Source organism: Lepisosteus oculatus, chromosome 7 (assembly GCF_040954835.1).
Source record: "Lepisosteus oculatus isolate fLepOcu1 chromosome 7, fLepOcu1.hap2, whole genome shotgun sequence".
NCBI classification, from domain to species: Eukaryota; Metazoa; Chordata; class Actinopteri; order Semionotiformes; family Lepisosteidae; genus Lepisosteus; species Lepisosteus oculatus.
The window spans coordinates 46,269,780-46,293,933 of NC_090702.1; the positions used below are offsets into that span (position 1 = coordinate 46,269,780).

General features: G+C 36.9%; 1 protein-coding gene across 2 annotated transcripts in view; it reads right to left on the reverse strand.

Moving 5' to 3' along the window:
• Positions 1 to 11,748, reverse strand: part of tnpo3 (transportin 3) — a 31,591-nt gene extending 19,843 nt beyond the window's left edge. For both annotated transcript variants that reach the window (XM_006633221.3, XM_015352231.2), the window contains exons 1-6: positions 11,467 to 11,748; positions 5,129 to 5,329; positions 3,697 to 3,770; positions 3,204 to 3,360; positions 2,030 to 2,173; positions 612 to 787 (exon numbers count right to left, since the gene is read on the reverse strand). In XM_006633221.3, the coding sequence (XP_006633284.1) occupies positions 612 to 787; positions 2,030 to 2,173; positions 3,204 to 3,360; positions 3,697 to 3,770; positions 5,129 to 5,329; positions 11,467 to 11,586 (872 nt within the window). In that variant the 5' untranslated portion in view covers positions 11,587 to 11,748. The remainder of the gene's footprint in view (positions 1 to 611; positions 788 to 2,029; positions 2,174 to 3,203; positions 3,361 to 3,696; positions 3,771 to 5,128; positions 5,330 to 11,466) is intronic.
• Between the last annotated feature and the right edge of the window lie 12,406 nt (positions 11,749 to 24,154).

Below are 24,154 nucleotides of genomic sequence, written 5' to 3' on the forward strand. Positions count from 1 at the left end.
CTTTTAACATCTTTTCTTGTTCGTTTATCTAGAAATGTAGAAACTGTAACCATGGAATGTTACGATAATATATTGTGGGAATTTGTGCTGCTGGAGAACAAAGCAATACCCTATTTTTATTGGTTTTGTTTTAAATGGCAACATACAAAACATGAAAAGCTTATTCCTAAGCAGATTTACATTTTACGGTAACTAGCAGAACAGATCAGATCCTGATTAATTTTGTCATGTTAACAGCACTGTCATATCCAAAGTAAAGACAGCTAAGAACAAATTACAGTTCATTTTTTAAAAGGTCCAACATTGTACATTCTTGTAAGACATTTCAGCAGTACAATTATAAGAATTAAAACTGTGATGAAAGATTACACATAACATTAACACAGAGAAGATGAAATTATGACTTTCTGATTTTAGCACATACTGTTCTTCTAGCAAAGCATGGACACTTCTGGAAGCTGTCCCCTTTCCATGACGGCATCACATGATGCAAGATCTAAGCAGTTAAGATCACAGGCATTGCCTGTCCTTGTGCAGTAGGTTCATGCTGTACAGTTCTCTGGAAGCAAGAAGGTTTAATAATGATGAATGCAAAAAAAAGAATGCATTACTTGTCTAGATCCTCCCGAGCCACTGCCATGTGGTAGGCCGTCTCCAGTGTCAGGACCCCTTGGAATAGTTGCAGTGCTAGGGGCATGTTGTTGTCTACATTCTCTATTGCATACAGAGCAGAGCATACGCAATCTGAGGCTGCCTCGTGCAAGTTGGTGGAGGTTTCATCCCTTTGCTAGAAAATGGAAAAAGAAAAACTTAATTCACATCTGACTGTTCTTCCGTAAAAAAATGTTTAATAAAATTAAAAATAATAAGAACATATATCCTGTGTTTGATTTCAAATCCATTTTTACCTTTTCAAAATACCGCATAATGTCCCACATTATAATGGTTCACCATTCATAAACATGCAGTGTTATTAACAAGAACATCCACAGTGCTCTCCCAGCGCTGCTTCCAGATCAGCACTTAATGTCACAGGAAATACAGATGTGATATTTAAAGTTCTTTAAAGTCAGAAATAAGATGATTTAGGATAAGCTTTTAGCTACAGGTGAAAGATACCTAACAAAAATCAAAAGATCAGAAAAATATTGAAGAATGAGATGGTATCTTTTTGCACCATCAAAGTTAAAAAGAAGGGAACTACACAAGCTCATCAACATATTGTCTGAATGAAAAATCTAATATTTTGTATAAGACTGTTAAAATCCATTTCTAATTATAGCTGCACTATTTTCTTTAGATATACAATTCTTTCTGCCTTTTAATATTGTTGGTAAGACTGTGTGGGTCAAATGTAGACAGAACTCTATGAGCAAGGGTTTGAGCCTGGGTCATGTTACCAGCTGACTGTGACCAGGATTCCCCAAGAGACGGCGCTTAGCCAATAGGGTGGGATTAGTCGGCCAGGGCTCTCTCAGCTCCCGGTGACACAGTGCCCCAGCAGCTTCCTGGGTATTTGTATGCATGTAGTTTTGCTGCTGAGGGACACGTCTCATAACCTCCAGCTAGGATTGGCATTGCCTGTAGTGTGAATAGATTAATGGCTCGAAGGTGAGTCGGTCAGAGAATACACTTCCCGTGTGTGGCTTCAGGGTTTGTGGGTGCAAGCCGAAATGTAAAAAACAAAGTTCACCATTTCCAACAAGGTGGATATGACAAAAAATAATACGTGATTCTAAACTAAAAAGAGAACAAAATAGTATAAAACGCATTTGTAAAAGTCAAATTTTTATCAAGTAAAAACTGTTTTACCAATCTGCAATGAGAATATACTATCAAGATCATCTTCCGTGAAACGCTGACCAGTAATATCCAATTCTTCTATTTTAGAATCTTTTCTAAGGAATCATTCAAAAATGTTTTGGGCAAAAAAAAAACATCCCACATTTTATACATTATAATAATATAAATGTGCACAATTACACTTAAATGATTTATATGTAGGGTTAAAACAGGTCTGATCACTCACCAGCACCTGGAAGAGTATCATTAGCAGCTGGTTGTTGGCCATGAAGTTACTGTCCAGAACGCCAAGGTTAAACCAGCTCCCAAGGCAACGGAATACCTTAATCAGCATCTTCTCATCACTCCCTGTCTTTTCCACACAAGACATCTGAGAAAAATAAAATCAGCAAGCCCCTTACTATTCCTTTAGGCATTTATCCATCTGCAAGACTCCTAAGAAAGTCTGAAGGCCAGCTTCATTACTGCGGTATTTTAAACAAACAGGTTTTGCGTGGACAGATCAGTTCTGCAGGTTTTGGAGGGTTTTTGACGGAAGCTTATTAGCGCCGCAGAGAGGAAAAAAATGATTGCATTAAAACAAGGTAATACTGCATTTAAACAAGACAGCGCAGCAACAGGACCATCTTCATAAATACATTACTGAGTTTGGCTCTGGCTCGTGTGCCCTGGAATCGTTTATGACTTTGTCATGCATTTCCATACACTCGTGTATGTGGAGAACAACACAAAACTGATTTCTTCTCCTTTCCAAATGACACATTTCCTGCTGTTTGCTTTGTAATTCCAAATACATCTGATGTAAGCATAGGGTAAAAGCTTTTGAGGTTTTTGTGTGATCAACCAACAGAAACCGAGGAGAGACTTCAGTAATAGTAGGTATAAGCCTTACTGTTAACTCATCATAAATATATTCGGTTCAATGTTTAAGGATAAAACAACAACCCACCTACGTTTCTGCAGTTTCACATGAAGAATAATATACTTTCGAAAAGCTTTATTGTTTCCGCTTCTCACAAAAATGATGAAAATGACACACATTTAGGACAGGAATGCTTAATCACAGGGTGTTGTACTCAATGTACACAGTACATGTTGCTCCATCACTCTTAATTAATTTGCACAAAAAGGAGTGTGAAGATTGTTGTTAATGACGATCGTAATTTGTATGGAACAATATTATTGCAAGATATGAATATATTAAGCAATATTGTTTATGAAGCAATTATCGCATTTACATGCAATGTTATCTTATTTAAATGTAATAGTTTTTTCTCCATGGCGCTAATATATATGTTCTATGGGATTTATTGGTATCATTTTATTAATAATACGATAATTACCATTGAAGATGGGAGACCTATGCTGCTGACTGTTTTAATGAAGGACGGTTTTCTTACCAGCAGAGTTACAACAGTGCTTGAGTAATAAGCCAAGTCCTCAATGATCTCAGTGCGGCGATTGGCACCAATCCGGAGGGAACGGCTATGCACCTCTTCAGGTAGAACAGTGAGGATTTCAATCAGAAAGATGAGCGAGGAGACGTCGTTACTGTACCTTAAGAGGTGGGAAAAAAATCAATTTTCTTTAATCAGCATTTCTTCCTGCCCCCTCCAGTGAAACACACCAAAGCACAACAAAAAATTCACATCAGTGCTCCAATTTCCCTCTCAATTACAAGTGAAAAAAAAATCAGGATACAAGAACAAAATATTCACTAATTTAATCTTTAAAAAGATGTCATTTTTTTAAGGAAAAGGACCCCTTACAGGATTTGTATTGCGAAAATATTAAAATATACACAATTAGTTTAAAACATAAAGAAAGGCTAGTTTATTTTATACTATTCACTATGGTTAAGAACATTAAATAAGTACATAACATTAGGCTTACTTTTCAATAAGCGTTTGGACGCAACCTTTCCAGGACGCCATCTGTAGAGCAAGATCGGCTATTGCTAGAGCAAGCTAAGGAAGAGACAAGAAAATGTATATTAAGGGCAATAAACATATCCCGTTTTCAAAACAATGACATAATGCTGCTGAACATCTGACATAACTAGTTTCAGCTTGTATAGTCCTTTGAACAGTACAGGCCAAAAGCTTATGAGTGACAAATGAGGTATCTATTTATTGGAGATTAAGACATTATTGCTCACTTCTTTACCCTGCTGCCTAAAATATGAATCCTTCCATCACTTACCATATAATTTCCTCTCTATAAAAAAACCTAAAAACATTAAAAACTTTAACAGCTCAGCGCATCCTCCTTTCATGAAGAAAGCTGTACAGTTGGAGAGGATGTGCATGTTGCCTGACACATCATTGTCTTTGCTGAACAGACAATTGACTTCATTTTCTAATTATCTACAACGTTTCAAAGTTTTTTCCAAAGCCTTTTCAATAACAGTACTTTTACAGTCACAGATGTAAGGCTGAATTTATTCCAACATTCTTTTCTACAGACCTTTAAAGGTACAATATTATACCTTTGAAATCTGTTAGCACAGGTTGGATCAACCCTGAGAGCTAGGAATTTAACAGCAGGATATTGCTCCTTTAACTGGCTTTACTGAAATTCTAAAATACTTTTATCATTTTGTTCTCAAAGTATTATGTCTGCTTCCCAATGTGGATGGGTTGTATTTCTTTTAGTTTGGTACAGCATTGTTGTTAATGTTTTGACAAAACACTCTCCTATTGCCAGTAACTGGAATAACTAGCCAAAACACAAAACGTTATTTTATTAACTTTTAACAATTACTTCAATGTTGAGATGACACCAATAACCTTGGAATACACTCGTTAGCATTAAGAAGCGATACTGTCACTTTAATAAATAAACATTTCCCCTCCCCTCTTTGACAAACTCCATCTTAAAAGTGTTAAATACTAAGACCTGATACTCTGAACAGCTGATTTGTCTGACCTGTTCACTCTATGGGAAAGCCTAGTGTTCTAAAAACCTTTGTAAGCAACAAATCACCAAACAACAAGACCCTTCAAATGTTGTTCATGTTCTGCATTTATTTGTAAATGTGGAGGCACATGTTCATTCATGGTCATGTGAAATAAGAAAAGGATAATTGTAAGAAATCCAAGGTCTTGAGCTTCAAAAGCATTCCTTCAGCAGCTAGCAATGAAGTCCATATTAAACATATTAAACTAAGGGAAAAAAAAGGAATTGCTGCTATCACAACTCATTCTCTACTACAATACTGGAACACTTACTTTACCACATATCTGTACCCTAGTTACTTACTGGAACAATGCATTCTAATAATTGTTTTTATTTCTTGTATCTATATGGCAGAAATGTTTTTTACCTGGGTGACAATAATTGGAGAGAGGTCTTTAAGGTTTTGTATGTGTGACAGCAGTGAGTCCCTCAGGGAAATGTGCGTTTCTGCAGGAAGCTCGTAGAATGAGGTCTGAATTTTCATCTTCATCGTCTGTGCTGCAAAGTAACACGATTCGACGTCTTGTTTTATCTGGAGCAATTGATCTGATATCTCCCATGCATACATCTAGGAGAAAATGAGAACATTATCAAGTTAAAACATGAATTTATAAAGCTAACATTCCAACAACAGCAAAAACAAACTACTACAATGTTGTGATACAATATCCTGTAAAAATGTCTGCTTACCCATTGGCAGGCCTGAATGTTGTTTTGTGGACAATAAGAGAATAAGAAAGGTTGCTAGAATGTGGAGACCATTCAGCTTATTTTGTCTGGTTGATAAATGCTAGCTGATTTCACAATCTCATCCAGATACACTTTTAACATCAGAACAGCTTCTCATAGACTCCTAGAAATCCATAAGTAAACTATTTTTAGCTTACCTCTGATTACATTTGTCCTAAAATCACTTGTATGAAAGACCTAATATGGTGATACAGCGCTTGAAAACTCTAAAAAAACCTGTAAACATCCAAGTACATTATCAAATGCTGAAGACAAAAATAAAAATAATCATAAAACAATTTCGCATGTAGGTAATTGATTTCACATATTTCTCATCTGCTAATACAAGAACAATAAGTATTGCTTGAGAACTGATCTTGAGAGAACATACACAGTATTTGAATTTAATATTAATATCTAAATTGCAAATAAGACTGTAGAAATGTTTTAGTCAACCATCATTAACAAATACTGAACTACTGTATTTTGGAAATTGTTTTGTGCAAAATTTGATTAAAAATGTATTAGTACAAATTTAAGCATTTTAACTGTCATAACTTAAAATCTTGTCCTGACAGTAATCTGCGTTTTAATTTTGCCCTTAGAGGAGGTCCAATAATACTCTGTTCAGAAAGAACCCACAGTCGGGGTCAGGTAGGCTTGTGGAATGGAACACATTATAATCACCAAACACCTGCCGTTTTTACGCCAAATGCTGGTCTGAAGTATCCTTAGCTATAACAGGTCATTCATGCAAACATGCATGGCGATATATGTCTGAAATACATTTACTGGGATTGCTTTTAGTTTGTGAAACACTTGAACTGCTTCAAGGGAGCTTTCTTATCTTGTCACAGAATTAAGGAGCCTGCACTGCAGATATCAAATGTGTCAAGTGCGAGCAGAAGAGTTTAAACTCTGCCAATTGTGAGCAAACACATGGTGGTTTACACTGTGGCTGATGACATTCAAGTAAAAGGGTCTCCCTCTCTGCTCCGGAGAGTCCCTGTCTAACAGATTTTATCTTTAGCTGTTTAATTTAAAAAAAATGAAACACCTGATCAGGTTAATAGGTGAAAATGTTAAATTAAGTACTTTAGAGAAACTTTAAATTCATACTGCCCTTAAAGACCAGTATCTCCTTAATTATAAATGTAGTTTTAAAAAATTATAGACTTAAAATTATTAATAACTTCCAAGCATTCCTAATCTTTAACATGATTTAAAATGATCCATCATACTAACTCTACAGGTATACTCCAGGAACAGAGTATGAGACGCATTATCCAATACATTTTTTAACTTAGGTTAGGTTAAAATTATCTATGAAATGTAATAGGTAAGGTTAACTAGCCTTGGGAACTGGATTCAAAACCTCTGAAATGTTCCTTCTGACTGTAAAATATAGAATTATAAGCATCTTTGGCAATGACTTATGGTCAGATGTGAAAATTATACACTAAATCCCACCATTATGTGAAATACTATACAAACACCTAGTTCTGAGATACTGTAAAGCCCATACTAGCAGTTAAAAAACTCCATGTGCAAACAATCTGTAGATGAGAAGAGTCTTCTTCATTGTAATATGAGATTCACTAAGCTTCAAATCATATACTGAGAGTTGTCACTTTGTAAGGAAAAATGTATATGAGACAACTTTCTCATCCGTGTCTATACATGTAACAAAAGCTCAGTGTACTCACTGTACTAGGAAAGCTTAAACAGGAGGTACTTGAATTTTTAATGTTGGTTTCTGTGACCACAGTTATTCCAGGGAGCAACACAACCAAGGGCACTGAAAGAAACTGCCTCAATGCCTAAGCCACCTGCCATAGTGCCTGTAAGAGTTTTAAAACATCTTCAGCACACACTGCTTATAACACTCTTAAAATGCCATAACAGCACATCTGATCTACAACCCTGACACACTTTCAGTTCAGTTTGTCATATGTGCAACTGAAATGAAATGCAAAGGTATGGGTAAAGGTTATTCCATGCTAAAAGAATTTGTGAGCCTTTTCTTTTTAGCATGGAATAAACGTTTACCTGTTCCTTTGCAGCCTACGCTTGCTGACACAGCTCCCTACTTGAACTTCTACAGTGCAGTGAAATGCTTATTTGCATGTATGCTACAATACAAAGACATTGATGAAACACCAAACTTAAAACACAGAACAGCGGCAGCAGCAACAACATCAAAAACAAAGTTAAATATCATACACCTTCAATAAGTCAGCACAAGCAGTGTGCAAAAAAACATCAGTGTGAGTCAGTGGTAGGGGTAAAGTTCAGTAATCTGACAGCTTGCAGGAAGAAACTGTCTCTGAATCTGGAGAAACATGCCTCGACGCTCCTGTAACACTTACCAAGAGGGCAGGGGACAGAAACGCGAGAAACCAGAATGATTGTTAGTAATACTCCTAGCCTTCCTGAGGCACTGAGTGTCAGCCACCCCACCTGTTCAGTCACAACTCAATTTTCTCTCACACACACAAGTGGAACTGAAATAGGATTTGTTACTTCAGATCACATGGTGGGAGTGTTTTTCTTCAGGTTCACTACACAATTTCCAATGCGTCTTTGGGAAATTCTGGAATTAAGGGTTTTCCCACAGGATAAAGCTCTGGCAAGGTGATAACCTCCACCATCCTAGCTATCCAACAGCTAGATTACTTTGCAAGCCTGCAAACTAGCTATCTTATTATTGTAACTAAATGATATTATCCTGAACAAGATATTATGAAGTAGTTTGATTATATAGGGTTCGTCAAAGATGTAGATTACCCATGATTTGCTGTTTTGTGTCTGCATCAAGCCATCATGTTCTTTTTGCTACTGCGGTGCTGTTAATGTTGCACTGACTGAGTTAATACATTTTTTCCACTTGGAAAATTAAATGGATTCCACTCATTTTATTATTCTTTAGAAATGATTTTTATCACCAAGTTGTGCAAGTGAAGAAGGAACCCAGTTTTTGCCTGTGACCCGGTGATCCATCTGCAAGGAAACCCTTCATATTTTTTCCCAAGTTGATTACTGACATAGCTCTCAAGGGTCAAAAACTCTAATGTGCGCGTTTTTCCATCGAAAACTGAGATTGCATATGATATTGATGGGGGGGGGGGGGGGGGGGGACCACGCCTACAAACACATTGCTTAATGGAATCGAGAGCCTCGAAAACATTTTCAAAATTTTACATTCATTACTTAATTTGTTAAATCAACCTAAACTTAGATGCAAATGTGAGATTTCCAGACTAAGGCATGAGATTTGGTTCCATTTCGTTACACTTGAGAGCTATATGTTAACATACCATCTCAGCTGCTGGCTGACAAATACTCGTACAATACATTACGCAACAGTATTTCAATATGGATTCTTGTGTACAATCATGTTATCTTGTGTACATGACAGCACTGAAATATTTCATTCACTGTGAAATAAGGGGTTATAGTACAGAACAAACTATTGTTCTCTCACCAGTCTCTCTTCTTTACATGGTTCATGAGCTTGTAAAGAAAATAAAACACTTTGCAAAAATAATAATGAATTCCATAGCAAAGGCACCAATGTCATATTTTCGACAAAGCCCTAGAAAAAGGGGGCCTCATTCACCTTAGTGAATCACCTAAAGTACAAATGATAGAACTCTTTTCAATCTCATTCTGAAAAAATCTAGAATCTAGACTATTATCTATACCAGAACCTCAAAGTTAAACTTTCTCAGCTTGAGGCTTTAGTTTCAGGTTTTCTTCCCATATTCAAGTCAACACACTTGCAAGTCCTGACAAACACTTGACCTTGTCTAGGAGGGTCTCTGGAGATTGAAGATGTTAAATGCATCGGGTCATTACACCTTACCTTTTTACCACTCAATCTTACAAAAAACGGACAATACAGTGCAGTCCGAAAGAATTTGGACAGTGACACAATTTTTGCTGTTTTGGCTCTGTACTTCTGTAAATGAAACATTGACTATGAGGTTAAAGTGCAGAATGTCAGCTTTTATTAGAGGGTATTTACGTCTATATTGGGTGAACCACATAGGAATCGCAGCCCTTTTTATCCAAAGTCCTCCCATTTTAGGGACAAAAAGTAATTGCAATGTGCAAAAAAAACTCAGCAGGGTATTTAAAACAGGATTCCTCGGGTATTCAATACAAGATGACACTGCATTTAGCGGAAGGTGAAAAGCATAGGGGGCACTGAGACAGGGGCGTGCCACCTCCTAATGTCAAAGAGCCATTTCCTGCCACCTAACTCTACAAATTACCCCAAATCAGAAACTTGAAAATAATATTATGAAGATACACAACGTGTAAGCATAACTTTATGGTGTATAATAATATTGAAGAACCAATTTCACATTTTCGAGAAAGCCCTGGAAATTTTGTCCTTTTTCACCCAATATACAAACTAAAGAACTCTTTCTCATATGCTTTTGAAAAAAAGTCCATTATAAATCGAGCATTTTGTAGAGAATGTTTAATTGCTGACATACTGTAGAAGAAAGTAAATGTTTAAATCAGAGACAGCAATTTTAAATATGATTCACTACATGTATTCTATAAGGAAACAGAAACTGCTCGCAACGTGAATGCATTAGTCTTATTAACTAATATCACTAAATCAACACAATTTTATGTGATATTGGTAGCAGAAATATATTATAAAAATAGTAAAGTTTCTGTACGCTAATTGCCTCTTCTGCATGTTAAAACAGGGTTATTTGAATTGTAAGTTTTACCAACAGGTTGGATAGCCAGATTTCTGCTTGTGATATCGAATAAAAAAAAATATGGACAGGAAACTTTCTACACAGGCAAGAAGGTCTACAGTACATATTGTTTTGCAAAGAATCAACTTAATTCTTTCAATAGAAGAAGAGATGGGTCATTGCGGCCTAAACAAATTTTGTTTCAGATATTAAATTTAACACATTAACAGAGTTGGAGGGATACGAGTTTAATACATCTCGGGTTCCCATAACTACACACTTGCATACTGGTTATATGAGTGCAGCTCATTTCAAGCATACCTTCAGCAAATATGCGCATGTTAGCATAGCTAAAATTAAAATCGTTAATAGTTTTTGCTCTTCATCAGCGATCTTGGCGTTCCCGTCTCCGCATAAGTAATTACGCAAACGTTAGGGGAACAGTTCCATTTTAGATTTGGCTTTAAACTATATTGGGAAACACTTCTAGTACCAAAGACAAAGGTATAACAAATAAAGTCAGACGAATTTAGCACTTACAAATAAATTTACATCTGACAACAAAATGCAAATATACCCTTTAGCCCTACAGCTCCTCTACTGAACTGTTTCAGCATTTCCTGCTGGCGTTAGCCAATAAAAACGCGGAAATCAAAGGGAAGTAAGTTGAAGTGAGAGAAACAAATGAAATCCATCACAAATATATCTGTTACATTCTTTATGCTCATACTTTATCTACTCTACTACCAAGCGTAACGTTAACTAAAATCGATAACGAATACTTGCACGATTTTCTACATATCACATGCTCGTTTTGGAAACACACAACTAAGCATGGTCAGCACCGATCCTTCTGAATATTTCAGTTAAGAACAAATTAATACGTATTATGAGATATTCTAAAGTAATGTTCATAAAATAGGGTAATTGCTAAGTAATACTTATGTACAGACGAAGTAAATTAATCTTGTTTTCGCCATCATCGCTGCGATTGGGTCCCACAGGAATCCGGATGGGAGACTGCATTCTGCTTTTCCATTTGACATAAAATATCAGCAGTATGCGTATATTACAAAAAAACATCACTTTAATCTTCGTCGTCAGTATGATGCTTGTAGTTAATGCAGTGTCGGTGTAGTGAAATAATATGTTTAAAAATGTAAACATAGTAAACATTTCAGCTGTCCTTTTGCATCCACCGATAACTTCCTCGAAGGCCACACGAAATCCCCGGAGTTTCCCGAACCCCGCTTACCGATCTCTGCAGCTCTCCGAGCCATACGGAGGCTCTCTCCTTGCCGGCGGGGTCCGGGTCATGATAAAGAGCCTGTACGGCCTGATACACCAGCGAAAGGGAAGGCTTGCCACCCTCCATGCCGCCCCCACTTTTTAACTAAGTAAAAATAGTTATTAATCTTCTATATGTTATTTTCCAGAAAGCTAATTTGATTACTGTAATGATATTTATTCTGATCTTGTATTCTCTCCTCTGACCGCCATCTCAAACACACAGAAACCCCGCGTGTGCCTGGTAAACGCCCCCGTCTGGAAATAGACTACAGGAACTATATTCACTCTGCACCGAGACTAGGGGGTTTGTCTTGTAGGTGCACTCAAAAATTTAAACGTTTGAGAAGACGGCGTTCATGAAGAAAAAGTGAGCGAGTCAATTGACTTTTTAAAACTTTTTAATCCCCTTTGGTGCCAGATTACATTTCTGCTCCGGCATGCGTTTTTTATTTCTACTCTATGGAATCATTTTAAAATTAAGAATACATATAAGAAAAATCCCTGCAAAATTTCAAAAATTATGTTCCCAATGTTAATTTCCTTGGGCAACACTTTTTACGGTTTACGAAATCAGGTGTAGAGGAGTCTTCTTCTTCCTATTATTATTATTATTATTATTATTATTATTATTATTATTATTAATAATATTATTATTATTATTATTATTATTATTATTATTATTATTATTATTGGTGGTGGTGGTGTTATTAATAATAACATAAACATTATTATACATTAGTTGTTACCCTGTAATTAAATTAAATGCTTCCATACATTATCAGAAAGCTGCTTGTGCACATTGATTCAGAGACCCCAATGAAATTATGCCACAGGTCTTTGTAAGATGGGAGGAACACTTGGAAAAACTCATGTGAACATGGGGGAACATGCAATTTCTACATGGTGTATACTGGTACACAGATATGAATACTGGACTGAAGATTTTTGAGGCAGCAGTCCTAAACATTAGTTCACTTACTGCACCAACCCAAAATGTATCTATAGTTCGCAGTACAGAGAAATCATGTCAGTGAATGTAAATTCACACTGTACTTAAAATAGTATTAAGAATTTTACAGGAAAATCACAGACATTTTGTAAGGTGATGTATTTTCTTGTTAGTGTGTTGTTTAACATCTTGGAGAACTATCAAGCACTCATAAGAATGCAATATTATTGTCTTACCTATCGAAGAAAGAATATGAAAACAGTTTCCAGTCTTGGATACCTTATCATGTCACATTTTTATCTTTAATACATCGTCATCATAAAATGTCAAACATTATTTGATTTATTAAACCCAGGTGAGCTTCTTACAGACAAATATAGCGATCAGAATCAGAGTCTGCATTCTGGAGCTGCGAGACAGTTGGATAAGACTTTATTGATCCCGAAGGGAAATTGAGGTGTTACAGCAGCCCAGCCCAAGACAAGCAAAAACAAAATAGACTAAAAATTAAAATAAGTACAGCAATACAAAATAAAATAAAAATAGAGTTTGGTGTGTGCAAAATATGCTAATAGGCACTGCAAAACAATAAAATATGTGCAAAATGCAGATTGATAGTATATACAGATTGATAGTACCACAGTATAAACTATATTAATGCAGCTGAGATACGGCAAACTTCTGAATGATGCCTTGTGCTGGTGTCAAAGGTCTATAACAATTTAATAGATCTAAATATGGAAACAAAAGGTCTGTACTGTTACATTTGTCAACAGGAGGCACTTCTTTACACAAAGGGTTGCGGGAGTCTGCAACACGCTACCCAGCCATGTTTTCGAAGCCTATACTTTGTCTTTGGAAGAACAGCTGGAAAAGGTCCGTGGATTAGTAAAATACTCAAATTAAAGGAGCTGTATGTACGGAATTCCCTCTTATGATTTGCAGTCTTTCTTTAATAATCGTCAAGTGACATTCCATGATTCTAGGTTGGGGGGTGCCTTGAGCAAAAACAATTGTAAAGTTAACCTTAGTTATACCTAGTTCAGGTGGGTAGCTGTCTCAGCATACGTAGTCTGCAAAAGAACCAGCAATAGGTTTATTCCATGCTGAAAAGAGAAGAGAGAAAACACTATACCTAGGTATACCTGGTATACCTAGGTAAGTTGTGGATTAATGATTGTCAAGGAGCAGTACTGACACACACAATATAAAATCACATTGAGAGCACAGAAAAGAAGAAGAAGCAGGAGCACGAGAAGAGAGAGAAATCCAGAGGAGTGGAAGCTTGTGCCAGGCGAGAGCCCCTACTTCATGATCATCCAAACCAAACCTGACTGGAGCTAAGTATCTGAACCTTGTTAGAGAGAGTTTGCTATTCTGTGTTTTATAATAATTAAAATAATTGCTTACACTTTCCGCACATTCCACTCAAAGCACTTTACGGGTAATGGGGACTCCCCTCCACCATCACCAATGTGCAGCCTCACCTGGATGATGTGACAGCAGCCATAGTGCACCAGAACGCTCACCACACAGCAGCTCTCAGTGGGGAGGGGAATAGAGTGATGAAGCCAGTTCATAGATGGGGAGTATTAGGAGGCTGTGATTGGTAAAAGCTATAGTGTATAGCCTTTATACTATATACTATATACTATAGTGTCCTTTATACTATAGTGTCCCTGTCACTATACTGGGGCATTAAGACCCACATAGACTGCAGGGTGAGTGCCCCCCTACTGGACCCACTAACACCTCTTCCAGCAGCAACCTTAGTTTTTCCCAGGAGGTCTTTGATCCAGGTACTGACCAAGCTCACACCTTTTTGCGAGAAATCACTTACAAGTTGGGGATTATGAACAATTATTTCACTGATTGGCTAAACTGCTCGGTCAATTCCTGATTTTCACCAATTTCTTAACCCCCCCCCCCATTGGTAACAATATTACAGTGGGATATGATGAGGATCTCTGCAGGAACCTACAGTAGTATGAAATAAGACAGAAAATGCAAATAATGTAGACTGAAGCAGTGAGTGGCTATTCTGTTTCTGCTGGTCTAGACATTTGAGAGTTAATAATATCAAATATCAAATGATTGTTCACTGAAATGTTCTCAACAATTTGCATTTCAGTGTGTTTTTCAAACTGAATAAACATGTGTTTTTTGCTTTCGATTTTGTGTTGATAAGGTTTCGTTTTCTCAAAGGGTGTGAACTTGTCTGATATCTTTCTGACCATACACAGTCACAGTCATTTTGAGCTGCTATTTATATTTTGCAGGAAGAGAATGAGGGAATGGGGTTTATAACTGAAGTCTGGTAGGAACATTCAATCTTAATCTCATCCACTTCCACTATCCTACATCTATATTTCTCACACCCTGGACGTCCCTTTCACAGATCTCTCTCACACCCCTCTTTCCACCCCCTCTATACCGTTGCAGCACCTCCCTAGCTCCTCACAACGGAGTGGGGATTTGGGTAGCCTTGTTCTTGATTCTTGTAGCTGGTCCCCCTTTCTCTCAGCCAGGGGAAGTATGTGCATACTCTCTATACACCTCTCACCCCTCTGTCGAATTTGCTACTGAGACTATGTTGCTGTAAGCTTCTGACCAGTTCACCAGTTCAGAGTAAGAACAAACACAGTGAGCCAGGTGTCACCTGAATGTTTCTTGGACTACAGGACGTAGGATGTAGCATAGGATGTTATGTTGACCAGTCTGCAGGAATAAACTCTCCAGAAAGAAGTGTCTCTCTTGGTTTTTTTTTGTTCTTTTTCTTTATGTTACACAGGTGAAGGTCTTGGCCTGTCTCCTGCTGGAATTGATACATTGAAAATACTTCAATTCATCAAAATGGTGAACATCAAAGTGACAGCAAAATTCAATAGATCCTAAATTATAAATATAAAACAGAAAATGAACAAGAAAAGGTTTATTCAGTGCTGAAAAGAGAAGAAAAGAAATAAGATGGTTCAGCTGTGTCAAGGCCTGAAGAAGGCTCCACAGCTGAAACGTTGTGTAACTCCTTTTGGTCAGATAACGAGCTGCTGCCAAAATACATTGTAATACCACTCATGAGCACACTTTCAACAGCACACCTGTAGAATATAGTAAGGATAGTTGAATGTTGACCAATTTTTTAAAACTGTTTGAGGAAGTTAAGGCACTATTGTGCCTTCTTTGTAACTCCAGTTACATGCTGGGACCACAATAAATCGTTAGTAATGAATGAAAGTACCCAGGAGCCTGAAGCTGCTAACCATTTATACAGCCAGGCCTTTGATGTCAACAGGGGTGTGGTCAACCAGCTGGTTTTGCTGGCGTTGAGGGAGAGATTATTGTCAACACACCACTCCGCGAGGTTCCTGATCTCATCCCTGTAGGCCATCTCATCGTTACTGGTGATTAGGCCGATGATCATCGGGTCATGTCATCAGCATACTTGTAGGTGGAGTTGGAGCTGTGTCTGGCCACACAATTGTAGGTAAACAAAGAAAGCTGCAGGGGACTAAGCATGCCCCCCTGAGGGGTATTTATATTTACCATCAGCGTGGAAAAAAGCTTTCGATCGACACTCAGTCTGTGATCTGCTAGTGAGAAAATCCTGAATCCAGCTGCAAAGACAGGCGCTGATAACCAGATCATTAAGCTTGACTGGTCTGGATGGAACTACTGTATAGTGTTAATGGCAGAGCTGTAATCAAAGAATAGCATTCTGTCTGCCTTTATCATCCAGATGAGCCAAGGCAGTCTGAAGTGCCAGGGAAATAGTATCGTCACTGTACCTGTTATGCCTGTATGCAAATTGAAGCACTCAGGTAACACAGTGTTCTTATTTTACACGAAGAAGGCCCCACAGCCGAAATATTGTGTTTTCTTTCTTCTCTTTTCAGCACGGAATAAACCTATTACTTGTTCCATAGTGTTAATATGCCTTATGACTAGTCTGTCAAAGCATTTCATTGCAGTAGATGTGAGCGATACCAGTCTGTAATCATTAAAACAGATCTCAGTATTTTTGTTCGGCACGGGTATGGTAGTGGTTTTCTTAAAACACTTGGGAAAGGAAGATTGTAAAGTGAAAGATTAAAAATATCCGTAAAAACCATGGCTCAATGACAGACACGAGGCCATACCAGCAGAGGGCTGGGAGCACTGGAGCTAGTGGTTCTGTGATTTCCTACTTGTTTATCCCTGAACTGTTTGGCTAAGGTCTATTTCAGTAATGACCTTTGAGATTGATACTGCAAACATGAAAAAGTCCATTTAAATTTACTTTATTTAATATCAGGGATTTTCTGACACCACACACCTGAATCACCCTGACTTGAAGTGAAAGATGACTTTTCCTTGTTAAAATCACATAAACTCAAAAGAAAAAATCCTAAATTTCTATTGATAATTTTTTCTATGCTATCTTATGTTTCTGTGTTGCATACAATAGTTAAGCATATACAACAGACAGCTATGAATTCATAAATTGTGCTATAAGCTAAACTGTAAATTAATGAATTGTTAAATATTGCTTTCTAGAACAAAGTACCATTGCCATATAAACTGAAGTAAAATCCGCTGTCCAAGTAGCTTTATCACATACAGGTATCTGAAACTTATTGTAAGGTTCAGTGTTTGGAGAGTTTACAATACAATAGCATTGTTTGATTCTGTGTCACCCCAACCTTAAAACGAATGTTTTTTTTTTTACAAGGATATACAAAATAATGAAGCAATGCACCTGACTTGATAGAGGGTTAGTTACTGTTATTGTGTTTTAACATTATGATCTTTTTCAACGGCTTAGCAGTGGCATGGTGGTTGCAAATGGTTGTGTTACAGCTCCTGGGACCTAGGTTTGATTCCTTGTTGGGGCGTTTTCTGATAGTTCTCCATGTGTTCTTCCTGTCACAGTTCCACAATCTCACCACCAGAGGGCACCCCAAGCTCTGCTTGCTAGTCCAGCTGCCCGCAGAGCACAGACCAAGCAGACTACTGTAGCCAATCCCTGATTGGCCAGTGTACCTATGCCTCCACGCCTCCCCTCCTCAGGCCTATATAAGATCACTTTATTAGCCATATAGACTTTCTTGCATTAGGAATTCGTCTTTTCACATACCCCAGCTTGCTCTCCATGAGACACAGACACACAGATAACTCTGCTTCCCGCTCTTGCAGTGTTAATTCGTACTTCTTTGTTGGGCTCAAGATCTTGACTTTCTTGAGGTTTTTTTTCTCTTCTAAGTATTTCCCTCCTTGTCCTTCACTCGTTGGCTCACTCCTTGTATTTGTTCCCGTTGTTTGTTACCTTGCAGCTGTTGTTTATTGTTCCCTGCTTCAGGTGTTTTGTGTATTCGCCCTATATTCTCTACCTGGTTCTGGACTTCAAGACTGTTTCAAGACTTCGGTTGTGGATTGTGTTATATTGTTCTCATCTGGGCTGTGACCTGTGATGAGAGATACTGTATGCCATGCACTCTTTACCTACTGGATTAGGCTCACCATGTCCCTGTAAGAATAGGTCTGTCATGAAAAATGAATGGATAGATACGTTTTTTGGTGCTTGACAGCTTTAATATAAATAGGAGCTGCAGTAGCTCAGATGGCAAGGGTGTCTAGGTCCTGGGTTCAATCCTGGGTAGGGGCAAGTAATGGAACTTGCTCTAATTCCTTCCAGACAGCTCCCAAGTCCACTTAGCCTGCTTTCCAAATAAGCACTGGGGGTTAATCCTTCTGGGGTTAATAGACTGGCCAGAGTGTAATGCTGACCACATCACCTCTGCTTCCACTGTTGGATAGTCAAGAAAAATTGTGGCCTTTGCCCCCTGTTCCCCCATGGGCCTTTATGGCCTGAAAAGGGACCTACTTACCTACTATTGTAAATAACCAATAATTATGCCGACATGTCGATTATTTTGTGAGTGTTAAGAAATTAAAGGTGTCTGTTAGTTTGTCAGTGTTACCTGTTCTTGTCAACTTTCTGAATACTTCAAATGGGAAATACCCAGTAATTGCAGGGTCTAGTAAGAGTGTCTGCAACTGCCTTGTTAATTTCAAGAATCCTTCTCCAGGTTCTTCCCTTTCCACTTGTGACTACTCTCTCTTCCGCCGTGGAAACTGAAGCATTGTTTCTCTTTAGTGAGATCTGCTCCATTTTGACCTCATAAAGCCTCTTAGTCAGGCATCTGCACTGGATGCAGGAAATCCCCCTCAACTTTCACACCAGTGAAGTATTTTGTATGCAGATACAAGAAAAGACAAGAATGCCGTCACAAAACATGAAATAAGCTTTTTGGGTCCGTGCAACGCTTCTTAAGATACTTAAGAGTCAAGCCCAGACCACAAAACAATAACATAAAGACCGAAGTGAGCTTTTCTCCTTAAAATACAGTATGTGTGAATGAGGTGGGAGCTCCTGTCTGGGATCTGTCTGTTGACTTTAATGTTTAATACTGTGCCACAGTTCTGCCTGTAACTATGAAATTATGCTCTCAAAATTCTATTTAAAATAAAACATACTAAATACTCCTTAAACATGTGAAAAGAAACTATATATTTTGGGTTGACAGAAAGTAACTTTTACCAGAATACCATTTCTGAACTTTGTTTTTCAATTACCTTCTCACCCTTCTCATGTGGTCAACTACTGCACTTCTTCTTTCACAGTCATATTGTTATGAAGTGTCTTTAAGAATCTAGATACAATATGTAATGCCTGGCTATAGTCAACACTGCCAGATCTTGAGAGCTTCAAGGCATGAGGATGTTTGCTGAGATGTACTGTAGGGGTCTGATCTAAGAAATTACAAAATTTACTTTGGTATACCTTGGTTAATTAAGATATGGGGAAATGATTAAGTGACCATCATTAGTCCAGGAAGACAGGATTAAACAGGAAAGTAGAGAAAAAAGGGGCCAGAAGATACAGAGGAAGACAGGAGAGGAAAGGAAGAAAGCAAGATCAGATTGGAGTATAAGAGAGTTACTGTAAGTTTTTCTGTAAAAAACAGCCTCTCCTGGTTGGTGTTTTTAGAATAGGCTCCCATTCATTCTGTAGCATCCAGGTTTACAGAGAGAGAGATTTTACTCTCTAGTTCTTATTCTAGTTCTTAAACTGTTTAGTAGGCAGCTTTATCTCTCCTGTTGGCCTTTGTAGGCATTATATAAGAGTTCGAATACTTAGCAGTCTGGGGCCTCTGTGTAGGCCTATCGGACACCTTGTCTGTAAATTTGTTCATAGTGTAACCTGTATGATGTATGTATGATGTTTAGGTAGTGTATAGTTTAGCGTGTCATTGTCATTATTAATACAAATGTTTATCCCACTTTGCCTGAATTATTACTCTTTTCACCAATGCTGTGGCAGAGAACAAAGAGCTCAGGTGCCTCCTATTATACGAACCTCTCAGGTATATCATTGACAAAATCATTTACACGTTGGGAGATTGGAGTATTTACTTTAAGTATTGATTTATTTGCTCATTCATTCAATGCTCAGTCATTTCAGATTTTGTCTATTTTTATAACTCTTACTTGTAACACTATGTACATCTTTGTAAAAGTATTTCTGTGGCAGTTCATTTTGTAACATTTGTTTTTCAAGACGAAACAACAAGGAAAAAATGAGAACAGATAGTATAATAATCCACAGACAGAAAACAGATGCTCACAGACTAGGACAAAAAAGGTTCATAAAGGGACCATGTGTTATCTTCCTTTACCCTGTAAGACAGTGCAGTAAAACACACTGATTTCTTTAAGTTTTATTAACACACTTTATATGTAATATACTGTATTTAAAGAATAAAAAAAAAACATTATTATGACTCATTCTCCACAGATAAGAACTTCAAACTTTTCTTTATCTGGTCTTACCAATACACCATTGAATATATACCAAGAAGCTAGGGCATACATAAGCACACAATCAACTTGTTCAATACATATAATGAGTATCCATCCATTAACTTGAATGAAAAGGTCAAGTCAAAATCCTACGCTCCATTAAGCTCAAACGCATGTGTGGTCCTCCCCTGGCCCAGGTCGTATTATACCCATGCACTGATAAATCACAGCTTGGTTATATTACAACCCCGGGTCAAGAAAAGACTTGTCTTCACAGGGACCTGTATGAATGGAAAGGTTATTCCTAACAATCATTACCATTTCACATTAATTTATTATCACTTTTGTTTCTTTACACTTTATTTATCAAAGTAATTTCAAATTCCCAAACTCTCTTGTGAACAGTGAAATGTCCATTCTGGATTAAATTTCAAGTCCTGTAACTCAGGTACACCCAAATTGTGATGTTTAATTTGTACAGCACAGGACCAGTCCTTCTTTTAAACTTAGGCAGAGCTCTCCCTTTCTGTGACAATGACATCTAAACTGAAATCTTCACTATGAACTATAATAATAATAATAATTTCTAATGAATGAAATTAATTAATTCTTCTTATTCTCATTCTTGTGTAAATAAACAAACAAACTGACAGTGTGCCACCACTATGTTGAAAAGCAGGCAATTTTGAAGCTGAAAGAAAATTAATAAATCAGAACCACAGCATACTGAAGAAGAAAATAAAGGTATAATTACCAGTCAGTTGGTTAAGGAAAACATCTGTGGAAGGGAAAATCGATTAGAATTGGAAAGGAAAACAATGAAACAATTCCTGTTCTTATCACCAACAACATCCAGAGGATACTGACATAGATGTTGAAATACCCTGTTCACAGAACACTGAGACAGCTAAATTAAACACTACACTACAAGATTTAAAACTTTCCTCATCTGCATCAACAACATAAAAGCCAGGTTATAAATTGCTCCGGAGTACAAAGATGAACCAAAGCTTGAACAACCTTTTATGGACACATGAGACCAAGAGCAGCTTTAACCAAAATGATGGAAAGGTCAAACTATGGAAATAGAAAGGACCTGCACGTTTACTAAACAACACCTCCTGTTCTGTGAAGCATGGTGGAGATAATCTTGTGCCCTGTCCATGCATGGTTCCCTCTTGAACTGTATACTGTAGCTTGTCTTTATTGGTGATGCATCTTATGATAGAAGCAGCAAACTCAATTCATTCTGAAATCTCCTAAAACATTGTATTCCTTACCGGGTAGCTCTTCACCACAACCACAACACATGCATGACAATCCACAACACACGGCCTATGCCAGAAAGGAGTAATCAGGAAAGTGGGAATTTTTAGACCACGCCAGTTTCTAGATTTAAATTCAATTAAACATGCATTTTACAGGCTGAAAACAAAGTTGACGTCAGAACTCCTCAAAGAACTCAATGAGGCTGCAGGAAAGCATCTCAAATGGTTACACTTCATGACTTAGGCTTAATGCAGTTATTGCCTCAAAGGTACAGTATATGGGGCAACCAAATACCGTAAAATGTACAAGACTTGATATTCTTAAATTTACTTACAATGAATGTGACATGTTACTCGTGGTCCCTTTGATAATATTATCAAATGTATGCATGAAATAACCTCAAAAACATAGGTAGTGTACGTATCACACTTATCATTCATAATAATTGTATTTTTACAAGTACAAATTAAATCACTGTAAAGCAAAAATAGTTGCACTTAACTGGAAATGTCCTAAAGATGAACAGTAACTTTACTTTTTAGAAGATACTGTACATCCATAGTACATTTCCAATGAAGTGACCATAAGTTGTTACTGAAACATTAAAGCACTTGTTTCTGTTTCTATGGTAGTTTATGTGCTTCAGACAATCATTAAAACAAGCATTTCCCATAATTAAGATCTCTATAAAAAGCAGATCTCCACCTAGATTTTCCCACCAGCAAATCAAATTAAACAGTGAATATTCAAGTAACACAATGTCAGATAATAGAAAGAACAATTTTTTCTGTTAGTAAATAAATGTCAGTCTGTCAAAAAATGCCTATTCAGAATATTTCACACAAAAAATACATATTCAAAACAAAACTAAACATTAAAGAACATTGAAACATTTTATGAAAATCATTGAGTGTTCTATGTCTGCATGACTATGAAATCTGTTTCAGAACATTCAATAATTACAGTAATTACCTGCAAACTAATACTAGCCTAGTAAAAGTCAAGTTTGCTACTAAAATATGCCACAGAACAAGACCCTAGGAAATGAACTGTTTAAAAAAAGGAAAAATGACATACCTGTATTGTCTGGGGGAGTAAAAACAAGAATTGTAACATTAAATATAACAGGGAGGGGATGAAAATAATTAAAGTAAATGAAACAAAAAACACAAAACAGTCTTCTGAAGGGAAAGAGGAACAAGAGACATGACACTAGACGATGGGGGAGAGAGAAGGTAAAATAAACGAAAGGAATGGAAGAGAATAAGACAAGGCTGTAATCAGCCTGATGGGCAGTAAAATGGAAAGATGCTGGGAGTGAAGATGGTTCCAAATTGGTGTCTAACCCTTGTTTATCTGCTCTTGGATTAGCAGGCTTGACCCAACAACCACATATTAACTAACAAGATAGATTTGGCACTTTGTCCTTAATCCCTCTGTTACATCCTTTAGGTTTGGGGATTTGAACGATTGATTGTTTAATCCCATTTCAAGATTACAGCGATCCTATTGCTTGTACACTGTTTTGCCTGTAGTGATTTCCTAGATTTAGCTCGGAATGCACTATTAGGGGCACTTAACTTTGCGTTAGAGAAAAAGAAAAATTGTGTCACCATGCTGTACTATGCATTTGTACTTAAATTAACACTCCACATGAAAAAATAAGCAATGCTTCATTTTTAGCATGTAGCTTTTTTTCAACATGGGGGATGTTCCTGTATGCCACCTTCTTTTTCAATCAGAATGTTACAAAAATGTTAATGAATATTAGTTTTAAATAATTATACTTGAAAGCTTATTATTTGCAAGGGTGGAGAAATGTGTTATTCTACTCAAATATTTAAAATAATTCATGTTATTACATTCTGTAAAACATGTATTGTGTAGCATATGAATCTGTGATATTGCCATGACACTAACTAATTAGGTAGAGATTATGATCTTTATTATTGACTGTAATGAATGAGGTCTGTGCAGCATCGACAGGTTGAGCAATAATAAATGCTTGGGTATTGTACTTTCCAGTCAGAATGTTGTAAAGTGTATTTTTTATGCTGTAATGTGCTACCTGAAATAAAAAATAACTTAAATGTATAGTAAATTCGACCTCTGCACTTTGCAGTTTTAATTTGGTGCATCAAGTCTTACTCCATATAATAACAAAATAATTTATTAATAAAAAACTTCATTGGACATAAAATATACTGTAATTTCTATTCAATTTAAGTATTCATAGCCAGATGTGTTTTGCTTATTGTGTCCTACCCAGGAACTACTTAGCTGAGCTTTTTAACTAATTGGTACAGCTAAAGAGATTTATGTATATTTTTTATGTCTTCTTTTATTACATAAAATAATTTAATCTCACAGTAGTTGTATAGCTGCAAATATACTTTAGGTTACAAATCCAATTTCTGAGCTTGTGTCAGTCACATGCCAGTGAACAGCAGATTTGCAAGGTAAAATCCTCATTTGCATCCGTGTTAGCCTAACCACGAAACTGGGTCTCACGTGTCTTTGTCCTATACTTTGCAAAGTAAACTAATTTTCTTATTGCTGATATCAAAAATGATCATGTGGACTCCAGATTCAAAAT